This window comes from Cynocephalus volans, chromosome 1 (assembly GCF_027409185.1).
Source record: "Cynocephalus volans isolate mCynVol1 chromosome 1, mCynVol1.pri, whole genome shotgun sequence".
Classification (NCBI taxonomy): domain Eukaryota; kingdom Metazoa; phylum Chordata; class Mammalia; order Dermoptera; family Cynocephalidae; genus Cynocephalus; species Cynocephalus volans.
Genome location: NC_084460.1, coordinates 279,196,178 through 279,211,504, shown reverse-complemented (window position 1 = coordinate 279,211,504; position 15,327 = coordinate 279,196,178). Strand labels below are relative to the sequence as shown.

Sequence of the window (15,327 nt, the reverse complement as noted above, 5' to 3'; positions counted from 1 at the left end):
CATTGAGGCCCATGCGTAAAGTTCCTGGATCGCATTTCTTCTCTTTTCCTGCCTCCTTCCATCTGTTCCTGGAAAAAACTATTATTTCAGTGTGTAACATTCCCATGATTGTTTTATATCTTTTGCTACATATTTATATTCTTGACTACATTACATAGTATTATTTTGCAGGTTTCAAAGCTGTGTAAATGGTATCCCACTCTTGCATCCTTTTGCATCATGATTCTTAAATTCAACATTATATTTTGCTCAGCATTGTATTTTGTAGATTTATCTCCACTGATTTAGGCAACTTGAGTTCATCTACTTTGACCTGGGTATTCCATGCATAGATATATCACCATCTATTTATCCACTGTCTTTTGAAGAGCTTTTAGGTTCTTTTCAACGTATTAACAATAACACTATGATGGATATTCTTTTATATGTGTGCCTGGGTTTGTTTCTGCAGGGTACACACCTAAAATTAGGCACATTTTAAATTTTGTCAAATGTGGCTCAGTGCTTTTCCAATTTGCTTTCCCTCACTATGGGATGCAAGTTCTCATTGCTACATATCCTCTCCACTACATATCCTCTCCAACACTTCATATTGTCAGATTTTTAAAACTTTTGCTGACTTGATAGGTGTGAAATCGAATCTCTTGGTTTTAATTTGTATTTTTCTGAAGTGTTTTTGGAAAGCAACTTTTTCTCAGAAATAAATAGAAAATACTAATCGCTATGTTAATTCTTTTTTCAAAAAAATTGATACATGTTGACTGTACAACTTAAGAAAATATCACCAGGGATCTTTTTTTGCTTTCCCCCTCTTTAATGAGACAGGGCTTTGATGAAAAGTGCATAGAGGGAAGAAGGAGGCCAGTAAGATGTTGCAGGTTACAGAGCAAGCCACGGGTCACAAAAATAGTCTCTTCCTGATTGGCAGAGGTCTTGGTGAGGGAATCTTTGGTTTAGAAGAAAAGTCAAGTCTGACAAGATGGTGGAGTTGCTCCCTGTCAACAGTGCTGCATGAAAGAAAAGGTTATGACACACATTTTTCTACTGGCAGGTTGTCACATGTATAATTTGTAAGTAGATGAAATATGAATACCAAAGACCTAAATTTTATACCAGCTGTTGGGGAGTGATAGAACCCGGAACCAGACCCCAGCTTCCCAAGTGAATAGACCATCTGTTGAATTAGAGAAGTTACTAAGCTTCTGCCTTTATAGGGCCTATTTTTTTCTAAACCATGATCCTAGCAATGTATTTCATTGGCCTTTAGTTTTACAACATAGCACACAAAATTCTCTGTGACAATAACTGTCATATTTCCAAATTAAAAAACAGTTGTTATTAACATACCGCTATAGGGGCAATTACTGACATTCTTTTCTCCATATCATTGCTCTTAATGGGTTAACAAAATCACATTTTAATTTCCAGACATAATTTTCATCTTAAATGCTTAATACTTGAACATGCGAATCTCTTTTACAGGAGTTTCTTCTACTTGTTATAGCTGTGATGAATGGGTGGTCCAGATGTTTTTCCCCTGCATAAGTGAGGAAATTGACTTGAGGTAGAAGGTCATGGTTGCACAATAAATCATTGGCAAAGGTAGGATTAGAATGATGCTTTTCAACTCTTTACTCACTACTTTTCTGTTACTTTACTCACTAGAGTCATTCCTCAAAGTTTTGCCAATATATAGCTCCTAGCGATAACTCACAATTTAGCTCAGGTTACCAAAAGGGCAAAGATTTGGGGAAAAGTTGAAGATGACATTTTTTCTAACCCCCAAACAACTTTACACTGTTTTCATTATCTTGCTTAGTACTCTGTACACCACTGCCATTACGATGGTGTCCCAAATTGGCAGTGACCCCTTTGTAAGTGGTGAAGGAAGAACAGCACTGCAATTTCTCCCCATCTTGGCCTCCTAGTGGCAAATACCTTCACTGCCTCCCTCTCTTAAGTATCAGTCACTAGGATAGTGAGTCACTTTCATCGATGCTCCTACGTTCATCGATGCTCCTATGTTCATTGACGCTTTTACGTTCACTGATGCTCTTAAGGTCATTGATGCTCTTACGCTGCTTGGGGGCAAATACCCTAGGATATGCTGAAGTAAAGCTCCTGGAGCCTGATAGGTATGATTTCTCTCTGTATAGGAAAAGCTGTACCTCTCCCAACACAGTTGTTTTAATTTTATTCTAAGGACTGGGTAAATGGTCATGTTTTTGTAGTTCCTGGGATTGCTTAGGACACCCAGACCCAAGTTTTTGGCCAACCACTAATAATACACAGACCTTTGGCACATGCGTGTATTGTGCTGGTTTTATTTTTTCCCACCTTTGTTTGCCCTCATTCTGACTTCCTCATTACCTTATTTTTTCTCATTATAGAGTGTGTACTTTTATAAGCCTCCTCAAATCCTTCTGGAATAAAATTCCCTTCTCCAAGCAATGTCCTAGATAGGCTTTGCTGAGGGACTCCCCCAAATATTAACGCACAAATGCTAAGGTGCTTGCTGAACTACCACATTTAAGCCATGTTAGTCAGGTGACAGTTTACAAGTAAGCTTTAGTAGGTCAAGACTTGAAACCAAGATGTTTTCTTATGTAAGAAGTTCCCTCCTGGTGGAGGGGAAATAACACCTTTCTGGTTCCAGGTACCTTTTCAGCTGAGACTATGTGAGATCACGGATCAAGGCATTTTTTCCCAAAGTGTGCCCCCCATGGAATGTTCACAGATATTACCCAGTGCTACCTTAAAAAACAGAAAGAAAAAGAGAAAAAAAAAAGGAAAGGAAAAATAAATATTCTGTGGTCACGTATATGGAAATGTGGAATTAACCAAAGTTAATTGGGTTTTTTACTGAAAAATGTCTCAGTCTTTAATATGCAAATGTATTCTGGCATTCCCAGACTGGGAGATAGAGTTTAGTCTCCTAAACTCATTGGGCCCCAGAGTCTGGTTTATGGATATCCCTGATGCTTCCCCACTCTCCACTTTTCCAAACCCCAACATCACGTTGGAGATGAGAGTAAAAGAAGGGGAATTAAATCCTTAACTCATTCTTTCAGTGCAGGCTTTGTGAGTTAACTACCTAGATGCCTGGATGACCTGCAATGCATTTAACCCTCGCGAGTCAGAACAGATGCAGTGGCTCTGGAGGAAATAACCCTCTTTTGCTAGATGCTAACTGGTGTTGCTGGGTCTATGGAAGTGGGCAGTGTCTCAGGAGAGGAGCTGCAGCTGAAGGGGTTCTCAGAGTGGCTCTCAATCCACGAGCACCAGGTCTTTCTGACATTACCACTCAGCACAGTCATATCCACTGTATGGATACCCAGCATAATTTGGCTCTGCCCAGAGGTTAAAGGGCATTTAAGCACATGGAAGGAGAATTAGGAGACCACATTTTAAAGGGACAATGTCCTACAATGACATGAGGATTTAGGATTCATTTTTCTTTTAACTTTAATTTAGATTTAGAAGGAAAAGATAATTGTCAATATTCTATTTGCAAATGGCCAGAGCAGGAAGATTTTTTTAAATGCAGTTGTTAATCTTTGTTACTAAAAGGCTAGTTTCAGAAAAGCAAATTGTTGGTTACCATTAGGCCCATCTAACAAGACTAACAGACCTCACTCACCCAAGATAAGTCACAGAACTGACATTCTTTGTCAAGTGGGAATATTTTGAATAGTATTGGGGAAACTCCTATTCTCAAACTTCCCCAGATTCAGTACATTTGGGAGTTTATTATCTGCCATTATGTTTTAGTCTGATGTCTCCTAGCCTTGAATCAAAGCATTTTGTTTAAGATTTAAATAGATTAGGCCATGGCCTTTGGAACCGATCACCCAGCAGAATCTCCTTAACATTCAGAAAGAGGAAGGCACATTCTGTTCTGGACACTCAGTAAGGTAGGGCTATGTTGCCCTTTGGGCTGACCATCAATTCAAGTGTGCACTTAAAGGTCAAAGAGCTAACATCCAAAGAGATAGCAAGGTCCTGAGTACAGACTGCCTTCTAAGAATCCTCTTCTCTTAAAAAACCATAGTAGAAAAATACCAAAGATATAAAGAAGGCAGGACTCTTTCTCCTCTTCCTCTGGCCTGTAGTTTCATTGCCGGAGTTCCATTGTAGTTTCATTGTCTCCACAGGGACACTTTTTGCACCTTTCAAAATCTGTCTATGGTATTTGGCAGCAACTTTGAAGGATACAAGGGACCTGGGAAAGACCCCAGCATTGTGGGACACCATCCCAAATGACCTAAGGTTTGTTCTTGTTCTGTGTCTGTAGCCTTTGACCACATACAGATGCCAACCTTTCAAGTATGGGACCTCCTTATTCACTGAAATTAAGAATTAGGCATTTTGCCTGAGCCCTCACTGCCAGCTACACTTTACATTTTGCCAATGGATGTGAACTTGGAAAAGCACCTGTACTATGAAGCAAGACTTGCCTGGGGAGAATTAGGGAGAATGTGTCATGCACCACACCCACTGGGCACACAGTAATTGAAGCACTACACCAGTTAATCCAGGTACATATCATGAATTACTAGGGAGAGAAACACATCATGCAATACTCCTAACCATTCGTTGGCTCAAGGCACAGAGATGGAAGACCAGGTAGAGTGGCGAAGCCTTGGCCACAGAGTGGAAAAATAAGACACATGACGCAACACCAACCCGATGTGCAATGGTAACTTGGTGGTTCTGCAGGGCCTTTCGTCCTTAGTGTTCACAGGACCTTAATCAGCTTCATCTAATTATTCTTCCCTGTGCCCTGTGAGGTGGCGAGGCCATTATCCTCAATTTGGTAGATGTGGAAATACAGACTTAGAAAGGTTAACTTACCCCCAGTAATTCAGTAATTCAATAGCAAAACCAGAAGTGTACCTGTTTTTCAAAGCCTCATTTTACTCTAAGATACTGAAGCTTTGTTGAACAAAATGTTGTTTTCATTATTGTCATATATCATATAGTTCTAGATTTATCTCTGGCATTTTATTGTTCATGTGACCTTGATCAAGTTGTGTGATCTATCAGAGATTATCTGTAAAATAGGTATAAAACTTGCCCCGACTACTCTATAGGATTGTCATGGGGCTCATATGAAACGATGTATGTTAAATTCCTTCAAAATCCATGAGGGTTTTTTTTTAAAACAATGTTTCATAATTTGTTTCAAATGTATGCTTTTTTTATACACAATATATCTGGCATTTTATTTAATAAAGGTGTGATGAGCTTGAAAACCAGGCTTTCTCTCTCTTTTGCCATAATAACACAGAGTTACATTTTTTAAATGTCAAGATGGAATTTTTTTTAAAAAATAGGATAATGAACCTTACTTAACACCATACCCTGTGCCAAGCACACAATACCTGTTCAGTAAATATTTGTTGAGTTCATGATGCATGGGTTTACTTTGTGGATAATAAATTCAGTGGTTGATATTATGGATGTCAATGTTTATTCATTAGATTTTCAGAAAAACCAATACCAGAAGGGACTAAAACAACAAATATTATTGGTTTTATTAATTAATTGAGTCTATCCATTTTTATAAGGGACATGCATATAATGCAATATTATCCATCGAACTATGTATCTATTCAACATACTATAAATTAGAATAAAACTTGAAACTTTGTCCTACAAATAATAAAAGATAAATATCAATACCTGTGTGCAAAAACAAAACAAGACAAAATAAAAACCTGTGTGCAATATGTGATGCTCAAATCAGGATAATTAGTACATTCATCAACTCTGTACCCCACAAATATGTGTAATCAATTGTGTTTCAATAAAAAAATAACAATAATAAAAAAGACATATATTATGGTAAAGTCCAAAATCATGCAGTCTTCCTGTGATCCTAAGGTATTCAATCATTCATTCATTCATATGTTCTCTGTAATAATTGTCTACAATGTACCAAGCATGGTGCTAAGAAGTATGTAAAGATTTCTCGTTCTTTCAAATAGCATATTCTTTATCCAATTTCTCAAAAAACTGACTTTGCTGGGTTAGTGTCTCTCTCTGAAGTTTCAAAGTCATGTCGGATTTTTTTTGTGTGACCAGTAAGGGGATCGTAACCCTTGGCTCGGTGTCGCCCACACCGCGCTCAGTCAGTGAGCGCACCGGGGCATCCCTGTATAGGATCCGAACCCACGGCCTCGGCACTCCCAGCGTCGCACTCTCCCGAGTGAGCCACAGGGTTGGCCCTTGTTTTTGTTTTTTAAAGAAAGGAGGTTGATCTCCTTTGTCAATTTTATTTTTAAGGTGAGATTTTTAAGGAAAATAACACTCCATTGTCCTCTGCTATAATCAAGTTTTTAACGGTAGGCTAAGGTCTCTTGGGGCCATGTGTTTAGAAGCCCTTATTCAGAGGGTCTGGAATCAGGAAGAGGTAGTGTATTTGATTTTATCCAGTGGTGGGTGGCGGAACAGGACACCTCCCCTCAGGGAACACCCTGATCCTCTGAATGAAAGGTGCTTATGAAGGAGAAAAGGGACAGCCCTATGGGTCTCTATATAATGTTATGAAATAATTTGAAAAACCAGGTTTTATATTACTCACAATTTTAATTATGTCTTTAAAATGTAATTGAGAACAGAAGTTTCTTGAAAACTACAAGAGTAGTAAGAAAGACTTAATTTCATAAATTATTACAAATATACTTCTGAGATTCATTTCCTTTTCCATATTTTCTGTATTCATATTGGAGCATTTGATCATTTGCAGGTGATATTTCTGGATATGCTTGTCTCATTTTGTACTTATTGTCATGGTGTTAAATGTTTGTGTGGTGTTTTACAAGGGGACGTCCTTTGCATGATCAGAAGGACTTATACTTATTTTACCAATGTGACCCTGTACCCAAAAGGTTAAGACAAATACAATGCCACAAATGAGTAACTCCATATTTTTAAAAAGTCAGAGGGAAAGGGTATTAAGTAGATTAGGTATGACGAGGGAAGAGGCAAAGAAGATGGGGGAGAAAGTGAAAACAAGAAACGAACAAGGTAGGAGAGGGAAAGGGAGGAGTTAAAGAAACATTATCCCCGCAGGAGTCAGCAAACTACAGCCTGCGGACCTAATTCAGCCAACTGCCTGATTTTGTAAATAAAGTTTTATTGGAATACAACCAGGCCCATTGTCTATGGCTGCTTTCATACTACAATTGCAGAACTGAGGAATTGTGGTGGAGACACAAGCTTAAAATATTTACTATCTGACTTTTATGAAAAAGTTTGCATTCTAATCCAGTGGTTCTTAAATTTTAGTATGCATCAGAATTACCTAGAAGGCTTGGTAATGCCACAGATGAGTAACTCCATATCTTTACAAAGTCAGAATTTTCCTTCCAAGATTTATCATTCATCTCTTCACTAGGGTAAAGACTAAATTTCTTTCACCTGGAAACAGAAAAATACCACCTAGGTTGGGTTCTGACCTGTTTTGAGAAAAACAGTTCATATTGCTGAGCCCCACCCCAAGGATTTCTGTTTAAGTAAATCTGGGGTGGGATCAGAAATTTTCATTTCTACTATGTTCCCAGGTGATGCTGATGCTGTTGATGTTAGTAACACACTTTGAGAATCATTGCTCTAATCTTTACATTCTATCACACTAATGTTGTTCTGAATAAGGACTTCTGTGCAGAAAGAGAGAGGAAAATCAAGTGCAATCCCCCTTTTGCTCCATACAGATGTATTGGTTGATATCACAATTGTTTACAAAGTTTTTTTTTTTTTTTTTTTAATTCTTAGAACTGAGTCTTTTATAATCCTAGTTTCATTCTTCTGGCAATGAAAACTGAATTTGATTTCATTTAAAGCTTCGCTTATTGGTGGTTTATTCCTAAAAGTGATTCATAGTTTGATTTGATTCAACTCCCTGAACTAACTTTGGACTGTGTCAATGTTATTATTGGACTGTGCCAATAATGTGGACTGGATCCATTTTATGAGATTGACCTCTCCCCACCCACAGGTGGCTGCTCACTGTCTCTGCCTGGAGCCATTGAGAAACTAAACCATAAGTGGTTTGGGATTAGGATTTTTGCTTACTATCCACCTTGCTCCACTCCCAGACTATGCTGGAGTCTTTTGAATTTGACCCCATGAAATCGGCAGGTTCTTCAATAGCTTTTCTCCTGGAGATGGGAATAAATGCTGTCCCGTGAATGAGACCTTTGGGAATTATGATACCAAGAAATTTGTCCTGCTTAAACACTCCAGCCTAACACCTTGAGATTTGCTTTTTACCTGCAAGTGATGTAGTGGTTCGCACAGTCATTATCTTCCTCTACTTGTGTTCTTAAATCTGTGCTCTGGCTGGGAATATGGGCACTCAGTTATTAGCCTTAATTTTGCTTTCTCTATGCTTGCTGTGTGGAAATTTTGTGAAAGATAGAGAAATGTTTCTCTCTTTTTCTTCATCTTAGCATTTGGGAATATGAAGGGAAACATAATTTTAGAGCCGGAAAGTGTGAGAGACACCTTCAGAATAGAATGAGTTCAAGTTAAAGTTAGCAGCTCTTTAAAATGTGTGATTATTTGATTCCACCATTGCTCTAAGTAATTACTTCCTTGCACACATAACCGAGATTGGTAAAACATTGAAAGATCCACTTTTTCTCCCCATAGGAAAGCTATAATACAGTTTAATTCTCTTAAATTCTGACTTGTTAGCTCTAGAGGATTTCCAGATTTTGTGAAAAGTCGATGTGCATAAGAAAATATATTATGAATGTGAAGGAAGGATGAATCACGTAAATGTATGTTACATGCCTAGCATCATGCATGGGATATCATAGATGCTTAATAAATCAGTGTTATTGTTGTTGCAATGGGCTTTCTTACCTTGATAAGTATATAGTCCTTGGTTAAAAGATTAGGGTAAAATAAATAACAGAGGCAGTCCATGCTCTGCATGGCACTACAGTAACTAAAATGTGTGCACACCTGAACCAATTCTTCATTTGCCCCACCCCCTTGTAACAGTTAATATCATTCATCAAAAAACTATGCAAAGCTTGGACTGTCTGTACTTTGAACATCACGGAAGCTTATTTTTAAAGAAACCTTGTATTGAATTTTTCTACAAAGTAGGCTTATCCTCTCTAGATATCAACTCAATGTTGTGGATTTAAATTCCTTCACATTCGTCTCAAATAATCTGCAAACTGTAATCAATACCAGGAAAGGTGAAATTGGATGTAAAAAGCCACCTCTCCAAAGGTCTTCTTCCTGTGACATCTTTTTCCTTCTTTCCTTCAAGTTGTAACACAGCTTTTCTTGAGCTTCCGTTATTTTCCACACAGCCTGACTCAGCCACACCATCATGCTAAGTGGCATAGAGCAGAAGAGTCATCTGGTTATCTTTTCTGTTGCCCTTCTGTCCATCTTCCATTCAAGTGAACCCACTGCATGTATTTGAAATAGAGTAGAAACAAGTGCATTTGCAGACCCACAGCCTGAGTGAGCAGTTACAGTTGGGATCTGTGTAACAGGGTGGATTTCCATTACTAGTGAATTTCTTCTACAGAATTGCAAAGGTCTTGCTTCTCAGGACCTGTTGCAACAGCAATAACACTGATTTATTAAGCATCTATGGTATCCCATGCATTATGCTATGCAGTTCACTGTGGCAGAATTTTGTCGTAGAGGGACGATGTGAAAAGCTAATAGGTAAAAGCTAATCTGACTGCTACTCTCTAGCTTATTCAGGGAATTGCACTGCAGTGAAAACACTGATAGGAATTATTGTTGGTTTGCTGCAATCTTCACTTGGGTTTAACATTAGGAGAAGCACCAGTCTTTCTGGTGTCAGAGAGAGGAGCTGCTTAGAAGCTCCTAGTGAAGAGTTTGACGGGCCTAAGCTCTCTCCAATTTCTTCTGAGTTTTCAAAACTGTCATTCATACTGGTATTTGTTTCTGTGCTATTTTCTTATGGCTGCTATAAAAAATTACCTCACGCTTAGTGCCTTAAAAGCAATGCAAACATTATTTTATAGCTGTGGAGGTCAGAAGTCTAGAATTTAGTCTCAGTGGGCTAAAAATCAAGGTGTCGGCACGGTTGCATTCTTTTTTGGATGTTCTAGGTGAGAATCTATTTTCCTGCCTTTTCTAGCTTCTAGAGGCTGTAGCACTCCTTGGCTTTTTTCCTCCTTTCTTCATCTTCAAAGTTGGCAGTATAGCATTTTCCAATTTCTCTCTTTCATTTCCCTCTTTACTTTTCTTCTGGCCAACATTCCTATTGCCCCTTCCCTTTTATTTCCAGTTCTCTTTCCTTATGCGGATCTGTATTTAAGTTATTTGGATAAAATGTCTGTTTATTAATCTCTCTGCTAGTGTATTAATGCATAGCCCTATTGCTCTAACCATCTTTTTTTTTTTTTTTTTTTTACTATTCTTCTTTCTCTTTAAAATGTAAACAAAACTGTATTGACACTCTTTAACAGATCCATGAGGAAATTAAAGTTTTGCTTTTTAGGCTTCTGTCTAGAATTTCCCTCATAGCTCTTAAACCTGACTTTTAAAAAAGTTTGTTGTCTCCATATTACCCCAAAGAGAAGAATCTAGTGATTTAATATCAAACCTAACGGTGAAAGGATTTGTATTTCACAGCTTGCTTATTGTCCTGACTCATGCGTATGCCATAATCACACGTATGAAGCAAATGTTAAGGTGAGGCTGACAAAACCCTTTACTGTCACAGTTCTTGTTTTCTATGACTTTAATTTTGAGGAAAGCCTGCTATTCATTCACAGCATGTACTGTGGTGAAAAAACTAGGGAAAAAAGTTGTATAGCTAGAATAATTAAAATGTTAAAAAGATTTTTAATTAATAGACTTTATTTTTATAGCAGTTTTTGGTTTACAGAAAAATTGAGCAGAAAGTACAGACTATCTCCCAAGATACTCCCCAAAATGCTAAATTTTGAGGAGACCAAAAATATTTCCTAATTCCTGAAAGATTAGCTGCATTCACTCTCACCTGATTACTAAAGAAGACATGTACATTGTGAAAAAAAAGGTAATATACAGTCAAAAGGAAGTAAATAAAAATCATGTGAAATATACTACCCAGAAAAAAAGCCATCAATAAACTTTTGGTGGTATAATAACCTTTTAGATTGTTCGTACACATATGTTTATATATTGGGACTATTTTTCCATAGCGTTTTCTAACCTATTCTTTTTAATGATATATTATAAGCATTTTCCATATTAATTGACAACATTTTTATTGGCTGCATATGTTTCATCATATGGTTACACTGTGATTTCTTTTTAAAACACTCTAGCAAACATTCCTGAAACTATCTTTAAGTATCTCCTTGTAATAAGTCCCAGGAAGAGGAATTCTCAGGGCAACGGGCATTTTTAAATCTTTTGATACATACAAGTATTAGGAAATCCAGAAAAACGAAGTTAAGCGAAACATGCTGCAAGCCTGCTCCTGCTCCGTGGTCAGTGTTAGTCAGAGAGGTAGCGCTAGTTTGGATGACCCAGACAGTCATAGTCCAGAAGGTAACTTCCCAAAACAGAGTTCCTGCACTTCTTTCCCTTCCCAGGAAAACATGTCATAGTGATGTGATTATTGTTTCTGAATTTCAGGTTACCTCGCACCTCGAAACCTTCCTAGTACAGGATTCTTCCCGTTCCTGCAAACCCTGCTCTGTGACACAGACTCCAAATGCAAAGACACACCCTACGGACCACAAGATCTGCTTCGTAGGAAAGGGATCGATGATGCTCTATTTAAAGACAGGTGGGGGTACTTCTCAAGTGTTTTCAGTTGTTCTGAGAAATCAAATCTTGTTGCCTTATGAGATAACCAGGAAGCCATCCTAGGCTAGCTGCACAACTTCATTTTCTGTGTCTACAAATGCGATGATGTAAATATGAATGAGCAAGGTAGGTACAAGCTGGAATCACCATGTTTATGTGAGATTGAGCATAATATACTTTGGGAGAATTACTCAAATTTTAAGACAAGTGGCCAGGGCCATTCTCCCTTTATTTCGCTCAGAGATTCTCTATCCCTCCTCAAATTGTCAGTGGCACGTTGCCCTAAGCCTCAATCACAAGCATAAGTACTTGTCAGGGGCGTCATCTCCTGGAATAATGACCTATTTATGTTACCTTAGGTGGTACTTCTAGATATAATAAAGTCCAAGAAGTACAAATAAGGAAATTAAGAGTCTCAAAATTCAAAGTAATAAAGTTGGAAGTATACATAACCGAACAACAACCTTTAAATGACGTTAATGTGTGCCCTAATTTATGGTGTGGGAAGTGGCTAAAGAATGAAGGTAGGGAAATTAGACCATGTACAACCTGACCATTTACAACCTCAGTTTCCCTTCCTGGCATTCTAAACCTAAAGAGACTCTCAGGAACCTACCTGTCTGTAGAACCAAAAACAATATTATAATCTTGAATCAAGCATGAGATAATTCTGTTAGAGATTTTTTTAAAAAGTCTCTCAAGAAAAGATTATACTTACCTCTAATGAGAGATATTTTGTTCCTAAACTTTAATATTAAATTTCTTGACATGTAGTGTAGTTTCTCCTTTAGCATCATCATCATGACTTTGAACATCAAATAATATGGGTGATAGTTTAAGAGAAAGTCACTGGAAGCTACTTAGCATAAAATATAGAGATATCAAGAATTGTCATTGGAAGCCACTTGAGACACAAGTGGCTTCCAATTGTTGGGTTGCTAATTGCACTGGTTTTGTTGTTTCAATAAGTTCATTAGGCTTGATGCTTAAAACAGTCTGATGTTCGTTTATTCATTCATTCATTTAAGAAACAGTGACTAAGAAACTTCTATGTGCCTGGCGCCATTCCAGACACTGTGATACAGACACAAATAAGACAAATTCTCTACCCTTTTGTTACTTGCATTCAAATGGAAGGGCACACAATAAAATGAACAATCAAATAAATAATAGCATAATTATAAAATAATAAGGGTGCTAGTGAGAAAATAGAGCAGGTTAAGAGGTAGAAGTTGAAAGGGAGGAATTTACTAGAGTGTCAAGAGAAGGTCTCTGCTAGAAGGTGACATTTGGGTAGAGAGCAACAAGGACAAGGAGAAACCAGAAGCTGCATATGAACATCTGGAAAGAGTGTTCCAGGCAGAGAACCAGTAAAGGATCATGAAGTGGGGACAAACCCGACCATGTAAAGAAGCAGAAAGTCAGCTAATATGGCAGAAACATAGTAAGGGATGATGTAAGTGTCAGGGGACATGTTGAAAAGGAAGAGACGAGACAGAGCATGCAGAATCAATGATGATGGAAAAGGTAAAGGGGTTTGCATTGCATTTTTAGTCTGAGAAGCCATTGGAAACTTTGAAACAGGGGAATGACATGACATATTGTCCATGAGAATAGCATGCTCTAGGCGTATACAAGCATTATCTCAACAAGAACTAGTGTGTATTTCTGTAAAGAGACCAATGCCAGCCAGAGCCTGTGCCCTCTTGGCTGATGAGTGCAAAGGTGAGATGCGAGGAGGAATGGCATTCCTGGTCATTCGCGCGTGGATGGTCTATATGTCCCAATGTGAGTGATAAATTAGGCAGGATTTATGCTGATGTTCTGCGGGGGAGGGAAAATATGAAGTAAAAAATGATCACAGGAGATAGTGCAATGAAGAATGCCAGAGGAATGCCACACTTAAAAGTAGAAAGAGAGCTTTCAGCTGGGGTAAACAGAGGCATCTTTATAAAAAGGTTTACTTGAGACACATTTTGTGACCAAGCATTAGAAGAGATATGGGAAAAAGTAATATCCATCACTTATGGATTGGATTACTGTTCCACCTTGGGCTCTATTCTTTATACTTTTTTTTCCCCATGAAGAACTAACTCTGAGGGAAATAGTTAACAATATCTAAGAAGTATGTAAATAAAAAATACTCCCCCCAAAGGAGTATTTTTCTAAGTAATATTATAGAGTACCAAACTCATGGGGTTTCATGAGATGAGATATTGAGTTGATTTTGGAAATAGGATTAAAATCCAGGTTTATTTTATCATTTGTTGATTATTTTCTAGATAGCTGATCATGTTTGCTTTTCTTAGGTTTATTCTAACACTCCAGGTAGTTTGTCTAGCTCAAGTTATATATTGCTGTATATTCAGTATTTTCCTTAAACTACTAAGTAAATGGAGCTTAATTTAGAAAATTATGTACAATAAAAAAATTGCATTAATGATATTTCCCACCATGCTATTAACTTTTATGCCTTATATATCACCATGAAATGAAACTGGCTCGTGGTTATCCGGCAAACCATGCCACTAAATTGCTTCTCTTTGGTGAAAGTCAATTCCAGAAGCATAGCCTCATTGAGAAACAAAACAGTTTTCCTTTTCTGTTCTGTAAGTGAAGAAAGAAATGCTGTTTTTGGCCTCATCAAAAGAGGGCCGCCATATTTCTTCTAATAGAATGCTTTTCTGAAAGACACGACCACACTGCAGTCACTTCTTGCTGGCCAGTCGCCCAATATTTTGATGTGATTTTGCATTTGGCGCCTGCCTTCTATTATTAAATTCATACACCTCTAGGCACTAACTTCAGGATGAGATGCTTTTTCAAAAGTCCAACACTATGCTCAGCATCAACTCTAACTAGCTGTCTGAAAAAAGAAGCAATTACATTTACGGTTTTCTTGCTCATTTGCGCAACAGATGATCACACATCACAGATTCTACCCTTTTCCTTCTTCCCTACACTGCCTCTATGAATATATCAGAACAGTGGGAGCTCTTGGCCGTGCCATTGCTCACACAGCTGGAGAATGGCAAAGATCATCTCCCAGAGCTCACAAGGTCATTATGTGGTGAAGCGATTCAGCATTCCTGCAGGTCCTGTGGGGGAACTGCCTCTACAGATAGGCTCCCTATTTCTGTTAACACTCATCCATAACCCAGGGTTTCTAGACTCATACCTCTGCTCTATTGTATGGCTCCTACACACCATGAAAAATAGCTAATCAGATTTCATTCTGGGATAATTTTGAAGTGCCAAAGTCTCTGTTTAAAATTGAAAGATACAGATGAGTTTAGAAACTGACCTAAATGTATTATTGGGAATGTAAGGCAAGTAGAAGTAGAAAAGATATTTGTCCTCATTTGACATAAAGATGAGATAGGATGTATAGTCTCATATTGTATTAATTTCAGACTATAACCATTTAGTAACCATTTTATCTAGAATTAGTATAAAAAGAAAGGTTAAAATTTCATTTATCAAAATAAAACAAAACAAAACAAAACAAAAAAACCAAAG

General features: G+C 37.7%; 1 protein-coding gene across 1 annotated transcript in view; it reads left to right on the top strand.

Annotated features, from left to right (window-relative positions):
* ABCA12 (ATP binding cassette subfamily A member 12) overlaps window positions 1-15,327 on the top strand; it is a 157,094-nt gene that overhangs the window by 37,514 nt on the left and 104,253 nt on the right. The window contains exon 3 of the mRNA XM_063101417.1: window positions 11,635-11,788. Coding sequence (XP_062957487.1) covers window positions 11,635-11,788 — 154 coding nt within the window. The remainder of the gene's footprint in view (window positions 1-11,634; window positions 11,789-15,327) is intronic.